This window comes from Hibiscus syriacus, unplaced genomic scaffold (genome assembly GCF_006381635.1).
Source record: "Hibiscus syriacus cultivar Baekdansim isolate YM2019G1 unplaced genomic scaffold, ASM638163v2 tig00110930_pilon, whole genome shotgun sequence".
NCBI classification, from domain to species: Eukaryota; Viridiplantae; Streptophyta; class Magnoliopsida; order Malvales; family Malvaceae; genus Hibiscus; species Hibiscus syriacus.
Window position 1 is genome coordinate 335,026 of NW_024062917.1, and position 23,385 is coordinate 358,410.

The 23,385-nt window shown below is 34.3% G+C and overlaps 2 protein-coding genes and 1 long non-coding RNA gene across 3 annotated transcripts; 2 read left to right on the forward strand and 1 right to left on the reverse strand.

Annotated features, from left to right (window-relative positions):
* The first annotated feature begins 983 nt into the window (after window positions 1-983).
* On the forward strand, window positions 984-3,736 carry LOC120146614 (BEL1-like homeodomain protein 1). The gene is made up of 4 exons (XM_039160129.1): window positions 984-1,814; window positions 2,161-2,534; window positions 2,610-2,670; window positions 2,755-3,736. The coding sequence occupies exons 1-4, from the start codon at window positions 1,095-1,097 to the stop codon at window positions 3,466-3,468; spliced, it is 1,869 nt and encodes a 622-aa protein (XP_039016060.1). The 5' UTR covers window positions 984-1,094; the 3' UTR covers window positions 3,469-3,736.
* LOC120146616 lies at window positions 3,637-22,962 on the reverse strand. The gene is made up of 3 exons (XR_005518241.1): window positions 22,949-22,962; window positions 15,211-15,214; window positions 3,637-3,772 (listed from the first exon to the last, which is right to left on the reverse strand). It is a non-coding gene; the product is annotated as an uncharacterized LOC120146616 (long non-coding RNA).
* Window positions 7,932-9,257, forward strand: LOC120146615 (E3 ubiquitin-protein ligase PUB24-like). Its single transcript, XM_039160130.1, has one exon. The coding sequence runs from the start codon at window positions 7,981-7,983 to the stop codon at window positions 9,211-9,213; it is 1,233 nt and encodes a 410-aa protein (XP_039016061.1). The 5' UTR covers window positions 7,932-7,980; the 3' UTR covers window positions 9,214-9,257.
* Window positions 22,963-23,385: the final 423 nt, after the last annotated feature.

The window sequence follows — 23,385 nt, forward strand, 5'->3', positions numbered from 1 at the left end:
TATTTTGCTGTGCATCAAAATTGAAATGCCAAAGGAGGGTCAAATCACAGAGGTTGCTACTTTTGATCTATTCTCAGGTACTTGTCAAGGGGGATTGGTAGAATTCCAAGCCCACTGCTACTCTAATCCCAAAACAAAAACAAAATATTTGTAGAATTTCTTGATTTCAATTTCATGTCAACCAAAAGAAATTTTTTTGGGAAAATGATGCGAATAAAAAGATGGGGTCTGCCCTTTCAATTTCTAGTTTGGAGGAGTTGCAGAGATTTTAAGTCTGACAAAAGGGAGTCTAAATTTAAGATGTTGGTTTTGATGCCAAATCATATTCAGAGAGGTAGTAGTTTTAGACTATACTTCACTGTGGTGCTTCATGATACCCCTATCTCTTTCCGTCTCAAATGATATAACTTTTTTCCTCTAATTTTCATGGCTTCTCCCCTTTTTGTTGTTGCGAGCTAAAAACCATGTTTTTTCATTGCAGTGAAGACGATGATGAAGCACGTGCACACTTAGATTAGCCTCACAACAGATACCCCTACTATTTAACTATATTTAATAGATTATCTTCCTTTCAATACCCCTTTTCTCTATCCTATTCCCCTCATCTAGTTCCCTTAGCTTAATTATATAAAAGCCATACCTTTCATTTTCTTCTTCTTCTTCCTCCTCTCCTCCTCCCACTCAAGAATAAAAATGAAGAACTAGTGATACAAGTAACATGGCTTGTTTTCAATCAAAATCACTTGTATTTTAACTTTGTGGGGTTTATCAGATCACTCCATTTCTTTCTTCTGATTTTTCCAGGATTCACTTGACGATCCCAACACCATGTGTATCCCTTTTCAGAAAGTAGAAACTGCCTCTCTTCAATATCCCTTTTCTCTAATGGGTTGATTCACGTGTAAGCTTTTGGTGTTTTGTATAGTTTGTTTGATCTCAATTATGGATGGATTTTCTTTTACCCTATCCGACTATGGAGCTGCTGATACTTGCTCTTTCTTTTTCTTTTCAGTGAAGCGAAAACACAGAGAATACCCTTAGATCTTTGCAGAATTGTTCACAAATATATATATATATATATATATATATATCCGATGGCGACGTACTTTCATGGGAACCCCGAAATCCAAACAGCCGATGATCTTCAGACCCTCGTACTTATGAACCCTGCCTATGTTCAGTACTCCGACACCCCTCCGCAGCCGTCAAACAACCTGGTTTTCCTAAACTCCCTCTCTCCTAACGCTCCATCTTCCCACGCTCAGCAATTCGTCGGCATCCCTCTACCTACCACCACCGGTGCCAGCCAAGACGCGGTGTCCCCCTTGCATGGCCTCCTACAGCGCGTCCATTACAACTTGTACAACCCTATCGACCCTTCTGGACCGGAACGTGACACCCGACGCGCTCAGCAGGGACTGTCTTTGACCCTTTCTTCCCAACAGCAACCGGGTTACGGATCACAGGGTCAAGAAGTTTTGGGTGAGGACATGCGGGTTTCAGCTGCTTCAGTTTCGGCGGTGACCAACGGTGTTTCAGGTATACAAAGTGTCCTGTCGAGCTCTAAATATTTGAAGGATGCTCAAGAGCTTCTTGACGAGGTTGTTAATGTTAACAATAGTGGGATTACAAAGAGTGAAATGTCTAAAAAGGGTTCTAGTGGAACTAATAGCAATAGCAGTAAGGCAACCGGAGAATCATCGGCGGTGGCCGAAGATGACTCTGCAGGTGGGAAGCGCGGTGCGGAGCTGAGCACGGCTGAGAGACAAGAAATTCAGATGAAGAAAGCAAAGCTAATTAGCATGCTTGATGAGGTTTGGAAATTATATGTATTATAATATACAAATATATAATTTTACAGGCTACATCACAATCATATGTCTATTATTATATATGTATTGGTGGGTTTGGTTTGGTTTTGAATTTTGTTTTTGAAAGTGAAAGCATATAAGAAGACAAGTTTGTTTTCTTGGGAAAGTAGTGTTTTCCAAGGAAAATTTGTTCTAAATAATAATAGTAACGCAGAGAATCGTGGAAAGAAGTGGGATAAAAGTTATTTTGAAGTCTGATGATATCCCCTTTAGATTTCATGAAATTTATTTTATACAATATATGAACCAAACTTACCCACCAGAGTCTAAAGTTTCAATTGTTTCCCAGGTGGAGCAAAGGTACAGGCAATACCATCACCAAATGCAGATTGTGATTTCCTCATTTGAGCTAGCAGCTGGAATTGGGTCTGCGAAAACATATACAGATCTGGCATTAAAGACCATCTCAAAGCAGTTTCGATGTTTGAAAGACGCAATAATAGTTCAAATTCGAGGAGTAAACAAGAGCTTAGGTGAAGACGATTGCCTTGGAGGGAAGACAGAGGGATCGAGGCTCAAGTTCGTGGATCATCAGCTTCGACAACAAAGAGCACTTCAGCAGCTGGGGATGATCCAACACAATGCTTGGAGACCTCAAAGAGGATTACCAGAAAGATCAGTTTCTGTTCTCCGAGCTTGGCTCTTTGAACACTTTCTCCACCCGTAAGTATTCTCAACAATTCCCATCACTGATATTCCTTCAACAATGGCATCCCATTTTCTTTGTTTGCCTTTTAGGTATCCTAAAGACTCAGACAAACACATGCTAGCTAAACAAACAGGGCTTACCAGGAGCCAGGTCAGGCTAAATTCCATGTTGTTGAGTTGTCCCAATTGACAATTGTGGCATGTCTAAAAGGGTGATGTTTTTGTGGTAACTTAGGTGTCTAATTGGTTCATAAATGCTCGAGTCCGGCTTTGGAAGCCAATGGTTGAAGAGATGTACTTGGAGGAAATCAAGGGGCAAGAACAGAATAACGAAGATTCAGCATCCAAATCCACTGTCCCAGAGAAAAGTCCAGCACCAGCAGAGAACCAGGCTAAAAGTTCCTCCATGGCTCTTCTTGAAGGAAATGCACAAAACCAGTCAGGGTTTTCCTTCATTGGCTCATCCGAATTGGAAGGGATCACCCAAGGAAGTCCCAAGAAACAAAGGAGCACCGAAGCGCTATTGCAGTCCCCAGCTAGTGTGCCATCAATAAACATGGACATCAAGCAAAGAGAGGCAAACGACGAGGTTTCCATCAAGTTTGGCAAAGAGGGCTACTCATTTATGGGGACTAATACGTGTTTCATGGGAGGTTTCGGCCAATATCCTATCGGAGAAATGGCGAAGTTCGATACAGAACAGTTCACTCCCAGGTTCCCTGGTAACGGTGTTTCACTCACTCTTGGTCTTCCCCACTGTGAAAACCTCTCATTGTCCGCAACTCACCAAACTTTTCTCCCCAACCAAAGCCTGCAAATGGGGAGGAGGCTCGATATTGGTGAACCAAATGAGTTTGGTGCCATAAACCCTTCCACACCTCACTCTTCTGCTGCATACGAGAACCCAAAAAGGTTTGCCGCGCAATTGTTACCCGACTTTGTTGCCTGATGAATATGATTCAAATTCAGATTGAAGAACTTACAGGGGAAGAAGGGTTTCAGGCTGTCATTCAGGGAACGAGGAAAATGTATGGTTTAAAGAAAGAAGAAAATTCAGCTTTAGTATAGATTTTATACTTCTGATAGCAATATTTGAGTCCTTAGCCAGATTAGGATGTCAGGCATATATTTTGAGGATTGTATATAAATTTTGTAAGTTTTGGGGATTGGTATCATAAATTAGTTACTTGGGTATACAAGTACATCAATTTGGGTGTTATTCAACGCGTATGATGGTTTTTTTTTTATTAATGCTTAATAAAAATAAAGGGGTTGTAATAGGTACCCATTGTAGTAGCTAAATTTATGCAGGAAACAGAAGCCAGAGTTGACAGGCCACTACGCCTAACATTGACTCTTTCTGCATTTGTCGTTACATCAGAGTGAGCTTTTTCAACAATGAAAATTTTGAAAATAAACTTTCATAGTCGAATGGAAGATGACTTTATGAAATATTATATATTGGTGTATATTGAAAAGGAGATTTCAGAAATATTTTCTACTGATTGATGTGATCATTGTTACTTTTTTGTGTTTAGTTATAACAGATGGGCAGATTCCGAGGCTGACAAAACAGAAGTTGATGAAAACTCTAGTTAAAAAGAACTCATTAAAAAGAAAGCTAAATATTTCTATTAGGGTTAAGAAAGCAGTAATTAAACAAAACTAAAACTTGGCTGCTAGTATCATACTGAATTGGCATAACAGACTACGACGGAAAGCCAATTCAGTTTCCTCGACCCGGCCTTACAGACAAATGGTGATGGAATGGAGCCTCAACAAGCCTCAAACGTGATGAAATGAAACATTTTCTCGACTGGAATTTTATCCATCTTCCAACCCTACACAAAACATGCAAGTTTCCAGTCTATCAAATGACAAATTGCAAAACTAGAGAAACCAACATCAGATGTCTAAATGGCAATAAGTTGCGCAGTCTCATGATCAGAGCATAGCATCAGAAGATAAAAGTGTATACGCAAGTTAAATTTCAAGCCATGGCCTTTTTCTTCTTCCTATTAGCTTCCAGCAATTGAGCTTTCCTCTTCTTTGCCTCTGCCTGCAGAATCCAATGGATAGACGTTAAATATATCATATTTCACGTCCTTTGCATTGTGAAGCAGCCGTCAGGAAGCAATGTTAAAGGCATAATATGAAATCATGAATTACCAACTGAAGACGGATTTCAATAAAATAATCGCACTTGAATGTTGGTTTTTACATGAAATGAACAAGATATTAACCACAGTTATGAGATAAATTGGTTCATCCATACACATTATTCGGCATAAGCCAGAATGTTTACCTTAGGCTATGGTGAAAACTATAGAAAGTATAAGAACGAACCTGCTCTCGATGACTCCGAAAATGGGGACATGATCTATTGGAAAAACATTAACATGCCTTCATTTCACATCCCAAAACCCCTATTGACTAACTAAAATGTAACTTACAAACAACATTGGTCAAATATATACCATCATAATCTCTTCTAAATATATTTGTCATGCAGTTTGTATCTTTATCATAATAAAATGGATATTGGAGAATTGGATGCAACTTGAGGCAAAATGATTGATAATGCATAAAAGGAACTTCATTCCTTGCCGTTCGTACAACTCCATAAAAATCAAACATATCACAAACTTGATAATTGCTATGTGAATCTGAAATCAGTAAAACTTTTTCAATGTGGTTTATCGAAAACAAACCAATTTAAACGAGCGGCTCAGCCTCATTCTCTTTTTCTCGTTCCTTGTTTTGAAACTCCCTTGGTTCGGATTATTTGGAAGAATAGTCTCCACTGGAGTATGCTTCACCCACGCATATGGCCCTGCATTCTTAAAATCATTAGCATTTCCCGTACCTTCTCGCCCATTCACTCACCAATAACTTCGGGTATTTTCTTTTGTCAAATTAACATATTTAAAGGGAAAACAAAATGCTTTCTAAAACCCTACTGATTAGGAGCAAAAGCTTAAATATAAATCCTGAAAAGATAAACATACAAAAATTCGAAAACTAAACGAAGAGATGTTTAGTGAAGTATTTGGGGGTTTCAAGCTGGCTCTTTTCCTGTGTGGCTTGTCTTGAGGCTTTCTCTTTGGGAAACGAGTATCGGTTAAGCTATGCAAATGGTTTGACGTCAAGATCCATGGAGATTGGCAGTAAATTGAACTACCCCAAAAAGGAGTTAACACAGGGTTTATGGCACAGCAGAGAGGGGTGACTTAATATAGTTCCAGAAGCAGGGGAGGCCTGGGATAGGATAGTCCGACAGATCGGACTAACAATACTTCTTAAAGCCCCAAATCACATTTATCTAGATCATGAAATTCTTACGTTTAAAGGACTACGGTGATTATCAAAACGAAACGAAAAGGTTCGTTTTTGTGTCAGCAGAACGGAGGCAGTTACACATGTAAATTCAGAATGAGAAAGGGTTTGTGTTTGGGATGCTGTGTGGTGTTTGCCAGTCCCTCTTTGTGTGCAGAGTAAAAAACATGTTCAAATAGCCATTTCATTTTTCATATAAACAAACAAAATGAGTAGAATCGGTGCATGAACAATGACAATGAAAGCACAAATATTCAATTCTAAATGTAAACAATCGTTTTCATGCAATCATGCGGATATACACGAAATTTAGTTCCAAGTATAAAAGTTATTAAGATTGAACACAGTCTCAACACTCGCTGTATGTAATCAAGCGCATATTCATAAATGTTTTCTCAAAATATAAATTATTAATACTTAGGCTGCATTCAACTCATTACAGTTTCTACTTTCGTAAATGCTCATTTTAGTATGCTCCTGTAGCAAACAACAAATATTTGGTAGGAAAAAAAGTGTTAGGCTGCACCGATAAATATCCGGTCTGTGACTAATCAACAAATATTTTATGAAACAATACATATACTGGTTTCTGACAAATCGCCAAAAACAAGTAAACAGGAAACAAAACAAATGCAGATCACCTCCTACTAAATCATTAAAGAGAGAGACTGATAGAGAAAAAAATTACCGGTTTGAAGGTCAGAGGCGAGCAACGAGCTTCCTGATTCGTGCCGCTTCAATGGTAAGAACCGATAGCAATCGGTCCTTTTGGCGAGTCAGAACCGACCGGTGATGGCGACTGCGTCGAGAAGGTGAGGGAATAGTTTGTTTTACTGAGGAAATTAGGATTTGAAATTTAGGAATTATATTTGTTTAATTTTTAGGTTTATTATTTTTAGAATAAAGTATATAAATAGTCACTATAGAATATTATTTTGTTAGGTTACATAACTATTGAAAGTTATAAAATGATTTTTGATTATAAGTCAGTCTCTGATTATCAAAAGTTACAAAATAATCACCTGACTATTCATATGTTCCAAACTTGTCATTTTCTATTAAAAATTTGACGGTCGTCTAAGCAAGACGTAAACATGTTTACTGAGATATAATAAAATTTTGATATCAAAATTATTTGAGTTGTATTTTATAGATCAATTCTCTGTTTATTTTATGTCGTTGAACCAGTTCTTAAAATATTATAACATCAAAACAATGTTTGAAAGCAACGACGGTGTCAGTAAATATAATTAAAATATAATTTTATTATATCTCAATCAGTAGATTAATATACAACTCATACAATCGTCAATTTTTTAACGAAAAAGAACCAATTTGGAATATATGAATAGTCATGTGACTATTTTATAACTTTTAATAGTCGATGGACTCTACAAAACAATGTTCGATGGATCATTTTATAACCTTTAATAGTCATGAGACTCAATAAAATAGTATCTTATAGTCAGGAGATCATTTGAGTACTTTACGCTTATTTTTTTTAATATGATTTTATAATGATATAACTTTTGGTTGGAGTTTCATTTTTAAAGTTATTTGGTTTTCTTTAATAAAAGTAATTTAATATTTGGGTAAACTATTTATTTAGTCATCCACTTATTACTTAATTTCTATCTTGGTCGCCAATTATTATTTCTTTTCAAAATCAAACTTAACATTATGTTTTAGTTATATTTTAACCATTTGCTTTAAAAAAATTAAAGATGATATTAACATGTTACTATAAATTAATTCTACATCAACATTAAAAAAATAACACATTTGTATAGATCTTTTATAATTATAGTGAGTAATTTTTTAGTTAAACAAATGTATTCAGTTTCACAGGTCCACCCTATTTGATGTACGTCAACGCTTATGCCTTTGACCAATCAACTGTATCCTTAGAATGAAATAAATGGGAGGAGACATGATTTGAGAGAATACAATGAATGACCAGTAAGAGACGACCAATCAAATCCCCTCTTTTTCTTTCCATTTTCCTCAATAAATTCAGCCGCTTTCTTTTACCACTCTAAATTCTCCCCATCTCATACTTCAAATTCCCACCTCCTATCTCCTACATTACCATTGTTTCTTTTCCCCCCCCCAAGGATATCTTTTCATGGATGATATTGATATTGAAGTTCCCAAGTATTTCATCTGCCCCATATCTTTGCAGATCATGAAAGACCCTGTGACCGCCATAACCGGCATCACATATGATCGAGACAGCATCGAGCAATGGCTACTCAAAGGCAAAACCACCAACTGCCCGGTCACCCAGCAGCCTTTGCCTACACTCTCCGATTTAACGCCTAACCATACGCTGCGTCGCTTGATCCAAGCCTGGTGCACTGAGAATGCTTCGTTCGGTGTTGACCGGATCCCCACCCCTAAACCTTCCGTTGATAAGCTCCACTTCCTTAAACTCATCAAGGAGCTTCAACATCCCGATTCCAAGACGAAAGCTTTGAAAGAATTGGATTTGTTGGCGGCCAAGAATGAAAGAAACAGGAAGTGCATGGTGGAAGCTGGGGTGTCTAAAGCTATGATATCGTTCATTGTAAATTGCTTCAAGGAAGACTGTATCAATGGCCTGGAAGAAGCCCTAAGTGTCCTTTCCTTAATTAGAATTCCCCCGACCGAAGCTAAGTTACTCCCCAAAGAAAATGCTCTGATTATCAAATCATTGGTTTGGGTATTAGGATTTGGATTCAGAACCCAAGTTATGGTTCAATCCCATGCGGTTTCAGCATTGAAAACCATCATTGAAACAGCAAGCTCCGTCCTACTCGAAAGACTAGAGCTTAACTTCTTCGAGGCGGTTGTCGGAGTTTTGAAGCAAGGCATAAAAAGGTTCAGTCAACAAGGAATAAATTCAGCTCTCCATGTTCTATTAGACGCATGTCCCTGGGGAAGAAATCGGCTAATGATGGTTGAATCGGGAGCGGTTTCTGCGCTTATCGAGCTTGAATTGGGTTCGCCCGAAAGGAAAACAACTGAGCTCATTCTGGGAATACTCTTCCATCTATGTTCTTGTGCCGACGGGAGAGCGGAGTTTCTCAACCACAAAGGCGGCATCGCCGTCGTCACGAAGAGGATCATGAGAGTTTCTCTGGCAGCCGACGATCGAGCCGTGCTGATCCTTTCGTTGATATGTAAATTCTCGGCCAGTAGTTTGGTTGTTCATGAAATGTTGGACGTTGGAGCTGTAACAAAGCTTTGCATGTTGCTCCAAGTCGATTGTGCAACGTATTTGAAAGATAAAGCATTGGGAATCCTTAGATCACATTCGGATGAATGGCTAAAGTTCCCTTGCATCGACAAAACTCAATTCACCATGTACATTAACTGATTATTCAATTTTCCTTGTCATATTTACCTTTCTTAATTCCATGTAATTGACCAGTGAACTATATTCACAACCAAAAAATCATAAATATTTCTTAATTGATTTTGTATGGACAATTTGACAATTGGTTGTGATATAGGCTTGAGTTAATAATTTGTTAAGAGCAAACTGAACATAATATCATCGACTTTTTAATTCTTTTTTAATAAAGTTGATTATTTGTGATTGTGCATTAAATTATAATTAAATTAAATAATTAAAAATTATTATTCAAGAATTGAACACAATGTTGTTAAATTTGCACACAAATGATTTATCATTCTACTCATGAATATTAATTGAATGACTTTTTCTATAATTGTTTTTCATTCACATATGGATTAACAAATTATAATATAAAACTTTTATAATTATTTAATAAGATTTTAAAGTTAGTTTTTTTATTTAAATTTTCTAAATGTTAACTATTAAAAATAACTTTATTATTTGAAAATCAATGACGCGTTGACTCAAATGATAAGAATAAATCAGATCTTATATTTGGTTATTTATTTTTTATATTAGAACCATGATCAATTAAATATAGAATTTTTTTATATTTATATATATTTGAATAATCAAATTTAATGTTTAAAAATTATTAAAAAGTTTAATTTATATAAAATTTTCAATTTTTTTATTTTTTTTAAAAATGATATCTTTCATTTTCTGATATCATACGACAATTTAATTTTATAAAAAAAAATAAAATCTTAAGAAATTAATTTAAATCGTTGAATAATCACACTAGATAGAAAAATAGAATCAGTAGCATAACATAAACATCTACACATATTTATAAAAATAGAAGAGGAAGTCAATTTAGCAAGTTGCAGACACATGATTAATTAGTAGAAAGGCACTGTAATTCTAATTGTACAAATAAAATATAGTGTAACGATGTTATCTTCCAAAACTTATGGCAGCAGGGGTAACTTATTTCCCACGTCACAAAATGCAACCACCTCAATAAACCAAGCCCAATAATAATAATGATATTTCAATTTTGAGTTTTATTCCACCTTCGGTAAGTTAATAACAGTTCAAAATAAAAAGAAAAATATTTTATCAAAAATCAATCATCTTTTATAGTTTGGAGATGTCTTTGAAAATATTTTTCGGAGAAATAATTCCTTTACTAAATAAGGATTACTATTCTCCGCTTCCTCAAGAGTTAAAATGCTCTTATACCCTGATGTCTTCTCGTTATTTAAATTTCTCCGGAATATGTTAGATGGTCTCTTCTCTGATCAAGAGAGTCGACTTGTCTCCGTCTCGATAGTAGAAAATTGTCCATTGTCATTATGTGACGTTGAGATGCATATGTATCTTTTATCTTCCAACGCATGGCTATTGTCCTCCGCTTGAGCATAAGCATTGAGATGCCTTGTTAATGCAAAGATGATTCAATCTATCAACCGAGCCCTTCTAAAAAGGACAATGAGCTATCTCTATCCCAAGAATGAGAGCGTTGAGATGCCTTCGCTATTTAACAAAATTGAGAGATGGTTGTTTTATTTTCCATCATAAGTCTCGTATCAAGCCACTTTATGTCACTCCCTCGATCAAGGAAAGACAAGTGTTATATATTCGGAGAATACCATTCGAAAACTACTAAATCTTTGCTATTAAAAACCCTTGAAGACTTCACCCTCTGAACAGAGTCTCTAGAATTTCCTTGGAGACACTGTTAGAACCATCTTTCATCGGGATCGTTCTTCGAAATCTTTAACGTGACCTTTGACAAAACCAAATATGATAATTGACAAAAATATATGTATATATGCTAGCCTACTAATAAAACATGATGACTCTAGGCCTGACACCAACAATCAAAGGGTCAACATAAAAGTCCATTAAACAAACTTGATGAGGGGACTCTCTCACTTCAAACTGTCACATCTACATTGCTTATATCCCACTATATTCACTCTTCTCCCCACACAGATCACCATTGGTTCATGATCAAGTCTCCACTGGTAGCAACTCTTCATTCAAATTAGAAAGGATAAACTACCTACGATCTACAAAATAAACTTGTTTCTATCAACACCATTAACGACATAATAGTTTATGATTTATTGACAACATATAAGAGTTATAGAGAAAAATCAGACATTAAAGATGAAAATGGCGCACGATAACAATATTCTCTGGGTGCACGTTAGCAAGGCTAATGGAAACTGGAAATTTTGTTGCATCGCTGGAGATCTGATCGTCCTTCCATCAACAAATCTCTTCTGCTACTTTTCTTTTTATCAAGCGATCAATCGTTCGTTTCCTCCGATGGACTGGAGAAACCTGTTTGGAAGTTCAGCCGTACAAGAACTACAGTTTTTCCCCCTGCAAATCATGAAGGGATCCCTAAAGTTCATCCCCCATCTGAAGTCTTCGAAGCTGGAATCTCAGAATGGAAACTCTCCCTAGTAGGGCAATTTCTTGGGGCTTCACCAAATTTCGTTTCAATGCAAAGAATCATTGCCAATTTATGGAAGAACGCCCTGCAAGGTTCATAAGTTCAGGTCAGTAAAGCGGGAAGAAATCTCTTCATTTTTTCTTTTAATTCCGAAACTGCTAGAGACTGGGTCTTAGAAAACAGACCTTGGCACATCTTTAACAAGCCTTTGATTCTCAGAAAATGGGAGCCAAACCTTTAAAGACTAAACTTCGATTTATCGAAAATGCCAGTTTGGGTAAAACTATTTAACGTTCCCCTGGAACTATACTCGCGTACTGGATTAAGCTATATAGCAAGTGCAATAGGAGTTCCTATCTCTATGGAATCCATTACAGCTTCAAAATCAAGACTGGAATATGCCAAAGTTTATGTTGAAATAGGGGTCAACGACTAACTCCCAAAATAAATAGACGTTGTTCTTAAAGACGGGCAAACAACTTCTATCGCTGTTGATGTTCCCTGGATACCATCATGCTGTAGAAAATGCAAGGTTTTTGGTCATAGCGATAAAGGTTGCCTGGATAATTCAACCTCTGCTCTGAACACAACTCAGGTTTGGATTAAAAAGGGAGCATCACGTATAACCTCAGAAACCTCGACAGAAGGAAAAATAGAAGCTACGCATGAACCAACACAAGCTGTCTCAAATATCAAACAACTGCCTAGCAACAACACCGGTGAAAACAACAAAGAAACATTCTACACAGATCTTACAAATGATTATGCTGCAGCAAACACAGTCTCTAATTACACTGCTTCGAATGCTGAAGAAACTGAGGCCACTCATTTTGCAGTCCCCGACGACTCTGCTACCGAGAATGAGGACACTGCTCCTTATTAATCAGTTCTAAATGATGATAGCCAGGACACTAACAATCATTCAAATTCTAAACAAAGAAGAGGCAAGTTGGTTAAAGAAAACTCCAAAGCTTCTCTGGCAGGCTCAAAAAATAGATATGATATTCTCAATTCAATTGATGAATTTTCTGCCACAGAGAACCAGACAAGAAAAGTATGCACTGCTGCTTTAAGAGTTACAAGTTTGCTCAATGAACTCAAAAGAATAAGAAATACCACTTAGATAAATCAAAGAGCTTAACAGCAGAAAGTAAAGAGGGTGGTTCGGCCTCTTCTTCTCAATGAATATCAACATCAGCTTTTGGAATGTTAGAGGTCTAAATAGCCCTCTAAAACAAGACAAAGTGCTACAAAGAGCCTACTAAAACAAAGTTGATGTATTATGTTTGTTGGAGACCCGAGTAAAAGAGGAAAAATCAATGGGTTTACTGGAAACTAATTTTGCAAAGTGGAATGTATGCACAAATTATGAATATGCTCTAAACGGGAGGATTTGGATTCTGTTGAAAATAGACTTGGAATTTTCATTATGCGATATTTCTGCTCAAAGCATTACTGTCAAAGGTTCTTTCCAAGGTGCCACTCTGATTATCACAATAGCTTATGGCAACAACGACGGTATTACACGCAGACAACTATGGCACCAGCTGCGTGAAATTGATATCAAGTATGGCCATCTCCCCTGGATAATAGGAGGGGACTTCAACATCATTTTGAAGTCGAATGAAACCTCTGCACATGAGTTACTTGACCCTGTTTCATCTCCCGTAATGAAAGATTTCCAAGAAGTCACACAAGAATTTGCTATACAAGACCATCATTTTTTAGTCCATTGTTTACATGGAGTAATAAACAGCAAGAATCATTCATTGCAAGGAAGCTTGATAGGGTACTCGTCAATTCCTTGTGGGTGAAAGAATTTCACAATTCATTTGTTGAATTCCTTGCTCCAGGTCCTTCAGACCATTGTATGGCTTTAGTTTCGCTCAACAAAGAGGTAGAAGCAAACAGACCCAAACCGTTCAAATTCTTCAATTTCTGGACTCCTCATCCTAGTTTCATGCATGAGGTATAACATTCTTGGCAACCTACTATTCAAGGTAATCCTATGCAAGCCCTTTTTTCCAAACTAAAACGCCTCAAAGGCCTAAAGAGAATTAATAAAGATTGTTACAGTGATATCTCAATCCGAGTCTAGCAAAAGAAAACAGAGTTGGAAATGCAACAATTATCAACTTTAAAAGGAGATGACGCACTCGAGAATGAGCTTTCTCTACAAAATGAACTAAAATCTCTCGAAGAAGCTGAGCTTATGTTCTTAAAACAAAAGGCAAAAGCCCAATGGTTAAATAAGGGAGACAGATGCACTAAATTTTTCCACTCTATCATTGTTGACAAAAAGAAACGGGATACAATCAGAGTGCTTGTCGATGATCAAGGAAAAAGGCTTGAATCCTTTGATAATATGGCCTCTGAAGTGATAAACTACTTCAAGAGCCTTATTGGCACTACGGATCCCGCTGTAACCAATTGTGACCTTACTCTTCTTAAAGATCTCCTGCATTATACATTACCTATTGGAGCTTCATCTGATCTAGTCAAGGCAGTTTCCACAGAGGAGATTAAAACAACATTTTTCAATCAAGGTAATGATAAAGCTCCTGGCCCAGATGGTTACACCCCTTACTTTTTCAAAAAATGATGTAATGTGATTGAAGACAATGTGGTGAATGTGATTCGATACTTCTTTCAAGAAACTCAACTGATGCCAACCTTCAATGCTACAATAATTGCATTGGTACCCAAAGTACCAAATCCAAGTAAGATTCAAGACTTCCGACCAATTTCATGTTGCTCTGTTGTCTACAAGGCAATTACCAAGATTTTAGTCAACAAGTTGACCAATCTGCTCCCAGAAATGATAACTTTGAATCAGTCTGCTTTCATAAAAGGACGAAGCATTGTTTACAACACTCTCCTTGCTCAGGAAATAGTCAAAGGCTACAGAAGAAAATCTATTTCCCCAAGATGTTGTATGAAGATTGATCTACGGAAGGCTTTCGACTATCCATTGGGGCCTCATTTCTGCAATCTTAAAGGCTCTGGATCTTTCAAAGATTTTCATCACTTGGATTGAAGCTTGTTACACGCAAGCACGATACTCCATCTCTTTCAATAGCAGTCTGATTGGCTACTTCAAGGGTACTAGGGGTATAAGGCAGGGTGACCCTCTTTCTCCTTTCTTATTTATCCTCTCATTGAATGTACTCTCGAGACTTCTTAATTTAGCTGCCACTCGAGGTATGTTTGGCTTCTATCCTAAATGCAAAAAGATTGGTCTCACTCACTTAATGTTTGTGGATGATCTCCTTATCTTTTGTAAAGGAAATGTGGAATCTGTTATAGGAGTCATCAGTGTCCTAGATAAATTCTACGAAATGTCTGGACTATATCTCAATAAGGCCAAATGTGAATTTTATGCTGCTGGTATCCCTATTACTAACATAGAGACTATACGCAAGATCACAGGTTTCACACATGGATGCTTGCCTGTAAGATACTTAGGGGTCCCTCTAGTTATGAGAAAACTCTCCAAAAAGGACTGTGTAGCTCTCATTGATAAAATCAAATCCAAGCTCCATCACTGGACTGGAATACACTTGTCTTATGCAGGTAGACTCGAACTTATCAGAGCAGTTATATTTAGTGTAGCTAACTACTGGTGCAGTCAGTTACTTTTACCACAGTCAATTATAAACAGAATCCAGCAACTTTGTTCTCGCTTTCTCTGGAAAGGCTCTGACACGGCTGCCACTGGAGCTAGAGTAAGTTGAAAAACGATATGTCATTCGAAATCTGAATGAGGGCTTGGCCTAAAAGACCTAAAAGCATGGAACAAAGCGTGCATGATCCAACTCATTAGAAACATCCTAACAGGAGATGGGTCACTGTGGGTTGCTTGGGTGAAATCCTATGTGTTAAAAAATAAAGATTTCTGGCATACAGAAGATGGTACTAATGCTAGTTGGAGCTTTAGAAAACTACTAAACCTTAAAAGAGAAGCATAAACTGTTCTTTCTACAAGAGCAACGACGACTCGTGCCATCTGGGATGAGATTCGAGTAAAGGGAGACAAAGTTAATTGGCAAAAAATAATCTGGTTTCCTCTACACATTCCAAAACACAGCATGATTGCTTGGATGGCTATCTTGGACAGACTACCCACTCGGAATAGGCTTAATCAAATGGGCATTATAACTATGGCTTATGTGTACTGTGCAATGAAGATCGGGAGACAAGAGACCACCTGTTCCTTCAATGTCCACTGGCGATTTCCCTTTGGAAGGCCATTTTGCACCTCTCTGGTTTAAGGTCAACTACTTTGTCCTGGAACAACTTTTTAGCATCGACTTCCCTTTCTTGGAAAGGTAAATCACTACTTATCACTATCCTAAAACTTGCATGGTGTGCATTCCTCTATTCTCTATGGGAGGAACGCAACAGAAGATTGTTCAAAGGAAACTCTAGAACGGTGGTTGAAATTCTTAAAGCTATCAAGGAGATAGTCGAAATACAACTAAGAGGCCGGAACATCAATAGACTCGACAGTATTAATATCATTCTTTGTAAGAATTGGAGTATTGAATAATCTATAATTTGTTTTGCGAATAGGTTATTCATGATTTTTTAGATTTCCATTGATGCTTGTTTTGTAGCAGATCACTGCTCATTTGGGTAATAAAATTTTTAATTATCCAAAAAAATAAGAGTTATATAGTAAATGCATATTTACTATCTTTTCTTAATATATCAATATTCTAAAGATTATATAACAATATAAAATATTTTTATCGATAAAATTTTTTTTAAAACAATTTTTATGATAATTAATTATCAATTGACTCGTAACTATATGTAAATCCCATATTATATAAAAAGTGTAGGAAAATAATTTAAATAATAACAAAGAGTTGCGCACAAAGTTTGAACAAAAGTCTATTAATCGAAAGATGACCATTGCTTGGGCTGTCTTGTTGCCCGACTAAATATTAAAAACATTGTAGGTCGATCTCATCATTTATTTGATTTGTTTACTTTCGAATCACGCATCTTATACATAAAAGGTGGTTTACTTTGACAATTGGACTCACTTTTTGTAAAAGCTGAAATCTGATTTATAGACTCCAAAATAAAGTTCAAAGCATTGATGACCCATTTACACCATTCAATTTTTATTGCCATTTGGCACAAACTTAGTGGGTTGACTTCAGAACAAGTCAATCTAAATCTCTATCATTTCCAAAGTATAACAAATAATTGTATTTAAAATTAGAATTTATCTATATATATTTGCATTATCATTATCATTATCATTATCATTATCATTATCATTATCATTATCATTATATTATATTATTATTTTGAGTTTATTTATGAACATATTTGAACTTCAAACAACCAAAATATTGAAAGATGGACCGGTATTTGTCTGTGTTGCAATGCAACCGGCATTGACTCATGAAAAAAGAAGAAGCAAAGACTTGATTAAAACAAGGCTTTACTTTGGTTTTAGCTAACGTGAAGTTGGCTGCAAATCTTAGGGATAGACGGAAAGCGCGGATGAGGACAATTGTCCCTTTAAAAAAATTAAATTAATATATATATATTTTTTATATTTTTATTCAATAATCTGTTTTTGCCTCTCCTATAATTTTATAAATTCGTTTTGACCTTGCGTATATGAATCACAACTCTATTTTTTTCTTTTAATTTATCTTATTAAAAAACAACCATAATCACATGCATGAGACTTATGGGCTAGCTGTTCAATCTATGTGCTGCAATTACTTTTTATTTTATTTTATATCTATTTTGAATTAGATTTATACATTTAAATGTGTATTCTCATTTAGCTGCAATAATTTAGGATTTCTTTTCGAAATATTTAACATTAAATTAATATGCCATATATACTGATTTTTTTAGACCTATCCATTATATATTCATATGAATTATTATGTATCCAATATTGGCACCAAAAAGAGGGAGGGAAAACCCCACTTGGTTCATGCTTAGCAAAATTTCATCACAAATTCAAATTATTCGAATTCAAAATAACTAATCTTCTTTGAAAGGGAATAAAAAGATCTGAGATCATTAATTGGTGGAGTTCGAATCTTGATATTTGCCTTGAAAATGTGGTACCTCTTTACGTAATAAAAAATGATTTAAGATGTAGGATGAGTAAAATTCGATTTAAAAAATTGAGTTTCAATTTTTTTAAATCAACTCGAATTAATATTCGTTCGTTTGAATTTGAGTCGACTTATAATTATTAGCTCGGTTAAACCAATTAACATAATAATGTTATTTTGAATATTAGATTTTATTTTTACTTTATTTTTACCTTTCATGAAATGAAACTACATCATTTCATAATTTAAATTACCTTTCCTTATTTTCTTTTATTTAATTAGTCCTCATTGAATTCTCAATTTCTTTTCACAGTCACAATTTAGAACAGAAAATCAGATCCCTTTTTTTTTAAAAAAAAAATCTTGTATTAACATCTTTGAAGAGTGCACAAGACATGCAAACCTGTCTTTAGTATGCCTGTAAACGAACCGAACGCACACGAACGGAGGTATGTTCATGTTCGTTCATTTAATAAATAAACGAACATAAACGAACACGAACATAAACGAACAAAATTTTTTTTGTTCATGTTCGTTTATTAAGGAATATAACTTGTTCATATTCGTTCATTTAATAAACGAACACGAACATAAACGAACACGAACATAAACGAACACGAACATAAACGAATATAAACGTTAGAGACCCTACCTTTCATTGTTCTTTCATGAAAAATAGTCGACAATGCAAATCAATCAAATTTATGTTATTCTAATAAATTCGTTGGCTAAAAGTTTTGTGACATCAATGTCAGACTTTAGTGAGGTTTGTTAATAATGGTCTTTTCCGTTGGTAAAGTAAAAAATTTAACAGTATGAAGATTTCGAACGGTACAAATTGGACTACAAGACAATAAACATAGATCCGAAATCCTTTCGATGCTACATATCGTAACTGATATTATCGCTAAACCACCATTCAAAATTTTATCGTACCTAAAGTGTACTCCACAACTAAAGGTCACACAAGACTTATGAAAACAAAAGTTCATTGTCAAAGTGTATTTTCTACTTATTAATGGGTTCTTCATGGAAAACACATTACTTCTGCTATTACACTCTTTTTCAGAAATTGCATAGAAACCTTTGTTTTGTTTTTTTGCAAATTCTATTATATTTTTCTCTTTACTGATGCTCATATACTTCCGATTGTTACATTTATCTTCCCATATATTTCTAGAAAGAATTATGCTGTTTTCTTGAGTTTTAGATGTGAAGATACCTACAATAACTTTACATATCAACTATTAAGCCAAATAAAACAGAGAAAGAGATGAAAAAAGACATGTAAACTTCAGATTGCACTATAATATAACTTATTTTGAAGCTTTCAGCGATCGTCTCCACTCTTCAGTGAATATTAGGGTTTGGGAAAAAAAGGGGGAAAATGAATATAGGTGCGAGGTAGCTCACGGGTTAACATATTGGATTTAATCTCCAAATAAAATTGGGTTAATTATGGAGTTGGTCATCAGAATATCATATTAATTAATATTTTTAAGATACTTACAAATTGGTCACTAAAATTGATTTAAGAAGATTGGGTTAAACATAAATGAATGAACATAAACGAACATAACCGAACATAACCGAATGAACATAACCGAACGTTCACGAACGTAAATGAACGAACGAGACCTATGTTCATGTTCGTTCATTTAATTAAACAAACACAAAATCTTGTTCATGTTCGTTCATTTAATAAATAAACGCACATAAACGAACTTCCCGCCGCACGGTTCATGAACGGTTCGTTGAACGTTCAGTTCATTTACAGGCCTAGTCTTTAGGGTTCACTTATGCAAATAATTTTTTTATAAAATAAACGCAAATAATTCGACCAACTTAAAAATTTTCTATTTGATACAAATCTATTCAGCCAAATGTTTATCCCTACTAAAGATGATGTCTTATGAGCACGTAGTACACTGGTTTACACAAAAAATTAAAAAAAAAATCAGGAGCTCTTTATGAGAGTTTAAGTGTAACATCCAAATTTGGCCGAAACATTACGATCATATTCACTGATGCATCCTGACATCAATTAAATACCTTCATAAAATTAGGAATATTTGATTAATCGATATTTAAGAATACGAATTATATTGAATAATTTATTTTAGAAAATTAAAGTTAATAGATCAAAATCAAAGTCAACTATTAGAATCAAAGTTAACTAAAGGAGTTAAAGTTAACAATCGAAGTTTATTATACCTCGGAGCTCCGATATTAATTATTCTGAAACTAATTAAATCATCTAACCCGCTACCATCTTTTGATAAGACAACCGACAGACCTAAAAAACTGACAAGACCAAATCTCTTAACAAGCGGCTACATTAAACTACCTTTCAGCCTATGGACAATAGTTATAATCCTAGGACTGACACCATTAAATACAAGGGATCAATATATAAAATTCATAGGACAAGAAGAAGGGGGTTTTTTTTTTATATATCTTATTCTAATAATCTAATTATCTTCACTCTCTACATTTAAAGAATTCAGACGATCTTAATCTTGCAACTTCATCATTAACAGTCGATTGATTATCGATCGATCATCGACTGCAACTCCCTATCCAAATTAGAAAGTTTGAATCGCTATTAACCGGCACAATTATCTTTATCACACCAACAAAGTTCTAACATCATTCAAACATACATATTTCTCCTAATTTTGGGGGTTAATTTATGAACATTTCTTTTGAACTTGTAACAACCCATATAAGACAAGAAAAAGAAAGAAAGACGAAAGGGGCTGCTAATTGAATGATGGGAAAATGAAACGAGTGTTTGACTCATTAAAAGGCAAAGACGCAAAAAAACCACGGCCCTTAACACGCCTACAAACTGCAATACACATGCAGCTTTATAAAACAATTTACTCAAGGCTTTCGGCTTTCGAAGGCTATCTTCAAGTTGGCTGCCACAGACGTGTAATGTAAGCACTTACGTAATTAATCCATTGCTTGCGTGGTTCTATCTCTGTTTCAAATCCACGACTTCATAAGCTTTCATTTCATCATGTATATTTTACATGTGAAACAAATAATAATAATATTGTCTCCTCATATACAATTTATATTCTGATTATAATAATAAATTTTATTTTATTTTATTTATATTTAATAGCGTTAGGTTTGCTGTTCTGATCTTTTCAGTTTTAAGTTTATCAAGGACTAATAAACAGTGCTATATTTTCCACATTCTATGAATCACGCCTTTGCATATTTCATGATCTCAGAAGCCAAACAGCTGGAATTTGCAAGAACTCAGCTGTATAATTGACCATATCCACCACATCAGAAGAGAGAGTCAGTTATCATGTTCATTAGGATCAGGATGGATCAGAAGGGGCAGTTATTATGTTGATTACGATTAGAGATGGACCGAAGAGGACATTTATTCTGTTAATTAAGATCAATGATGGAAAGAAAGCGGTCCCTGAAAATTTTAAATTAGTATATATTTAAATATATTTTTTGTATTTTCAATTAATAATATGTTTTCCCTTCTTAAAACTTTAAAAGTTTGTTCATCCGACATAAGATTTTGCGCCCGTCGCGATAGAATAAATGATCTATATATTTTTATTTTAATACTTTTTGGACTTATGTTATTGACTTTAAATTGATATATTACTGTTATCATATAATGTATACTTTTTTCCTTGTTTTTAAAATATAAAAATACATGTAAATGCAAGTGAAGGTTTTGTTAGGTTGATTAAGATTGATTTTTCGTATGTTAGAATAATGTGTGAAAGTCAAAGTTCTGATTATTTAAAAAAATAGTTGAATTCAAACCAAATTTATAAAAAAAAATTGTATAAACATTTGATCTTATTTTTTATAAATATTAACCCAACGCATTAACATTCAAATCGTATTTTTTGATTACCTTTATTTTTGGTGGCAGAATAAGTCTATCATAATCTAGTATTCTTATTTTAAACTTGACTTAGTAATTTTAGTGTTAGTGTTGTTAAATCAATATATATATATATTACACAATGTAATTTTTTTTAGTTTTACATAAATTTATGGTCGTTGAATAATTAAAAATAGATGACTTAGATTATGAGAAGATATTCATTAGGAAAAAGATAAGGAATCAATATCAACCATCTATTTTTTTCTCATCTAGCGGTCCTAAATCTGTGTAAAATTAAAGATTTTTCCATTATGTAAGTAGATCTAATCCACACACAAACACACACACATATATAGGATCCTGTTACATAATGTAAAACTCTATTAGTTTTACACAGATTTAGGATCGTTAGATGAATAAAAATATATGACTGATATTAACAGTAGGAAATAAGAAGATAATCACTGAAAAAATAATGAGTTAATCTCAACCATATATTTTCATTCATATAATGCTCCTAAATCTATGCAAAACTAAATAGTTTAACATTATGTAAGTGGATCCTAACCATATATATATATATATATATATATATATATATATATATATATATATATATATAATATTTTCACTCATCCAATGATCCTAAATCTATGTAAAACTAAATAGTTTTACATTATGGAATTAAATCCTAATATTATAAATATGTGTGTGTGACGAAATAAAACTTTAGATTTAATAATTATAATATCGACTTCAAAATTTTAAACTTGCGGATATAATTATCATTAATTTCCTCAAGAACTACTCAAAATAACTGACCAAAATAATCCACATACTTTTACCCATTCTAAAAATGCAAAAAATGCAAAATCTAAGAAATCTTACAGAAGGACAAATAAAAACTATCACACAGTTTCAACCTTAAACTTAAACAAATTAGTTTCTTTTCTAATATATATATATATATATATATATATATATATATATATATATATTGACATCTTCTATTATTTTAATACAAAAAATATCCATATTAATCATTATCTCAGTCATCAATCACACCAGATGAAATCTAATCAATAAAGTAAATATAATTTTATCTTTAGTTCCTTTATCATGTTAACATTTACGATTTTACTCAATTTATTTTAATTTAATATAATGTATTTAGGCTATTTTTTATAGTAATATATGTGATTTAAATTAACAATACTATTAGTTACTTCTTTCAAAGTAACGATATCAGTTTTTTCAACAACTTTAAATATTGGATTAATATATAGTAATAAATTTATGTTGATGGAATATAACTGATTGAATTTTTATATGATTATTACTATTGTTTATTATCATTAATCTAAAACAATAATTAGACCACTAGAAGAAAAGAAAATGAAATCTTAACGATGATGGGTCAAAAGAGGTGGGAACAAACAACCAAAGACCGTAAAATCCAACGAGTGTGATGAGAGATGAGGTGACGCAAATTGGCAATGAATCCCCATTTGAATTTGTCGGGAAATATAAAATATTTTCTAGATAGAGAAAGTCGAAAGGGTGGGGATAATACTATTTCTATAACTATTTACAAATAAAAATCTTGTGCTGAAATTATAATAATGATTATCCGCCATAAACTTCTCCTTTGTAGCTGCAGCTGTAGCTGCAGTTATAATTTGTGAGCCATCCTGGATCCTTACCATGGTTTGGAAAAGTCAACCTTTTTACGTGTGTTTGACTTTCTCCGG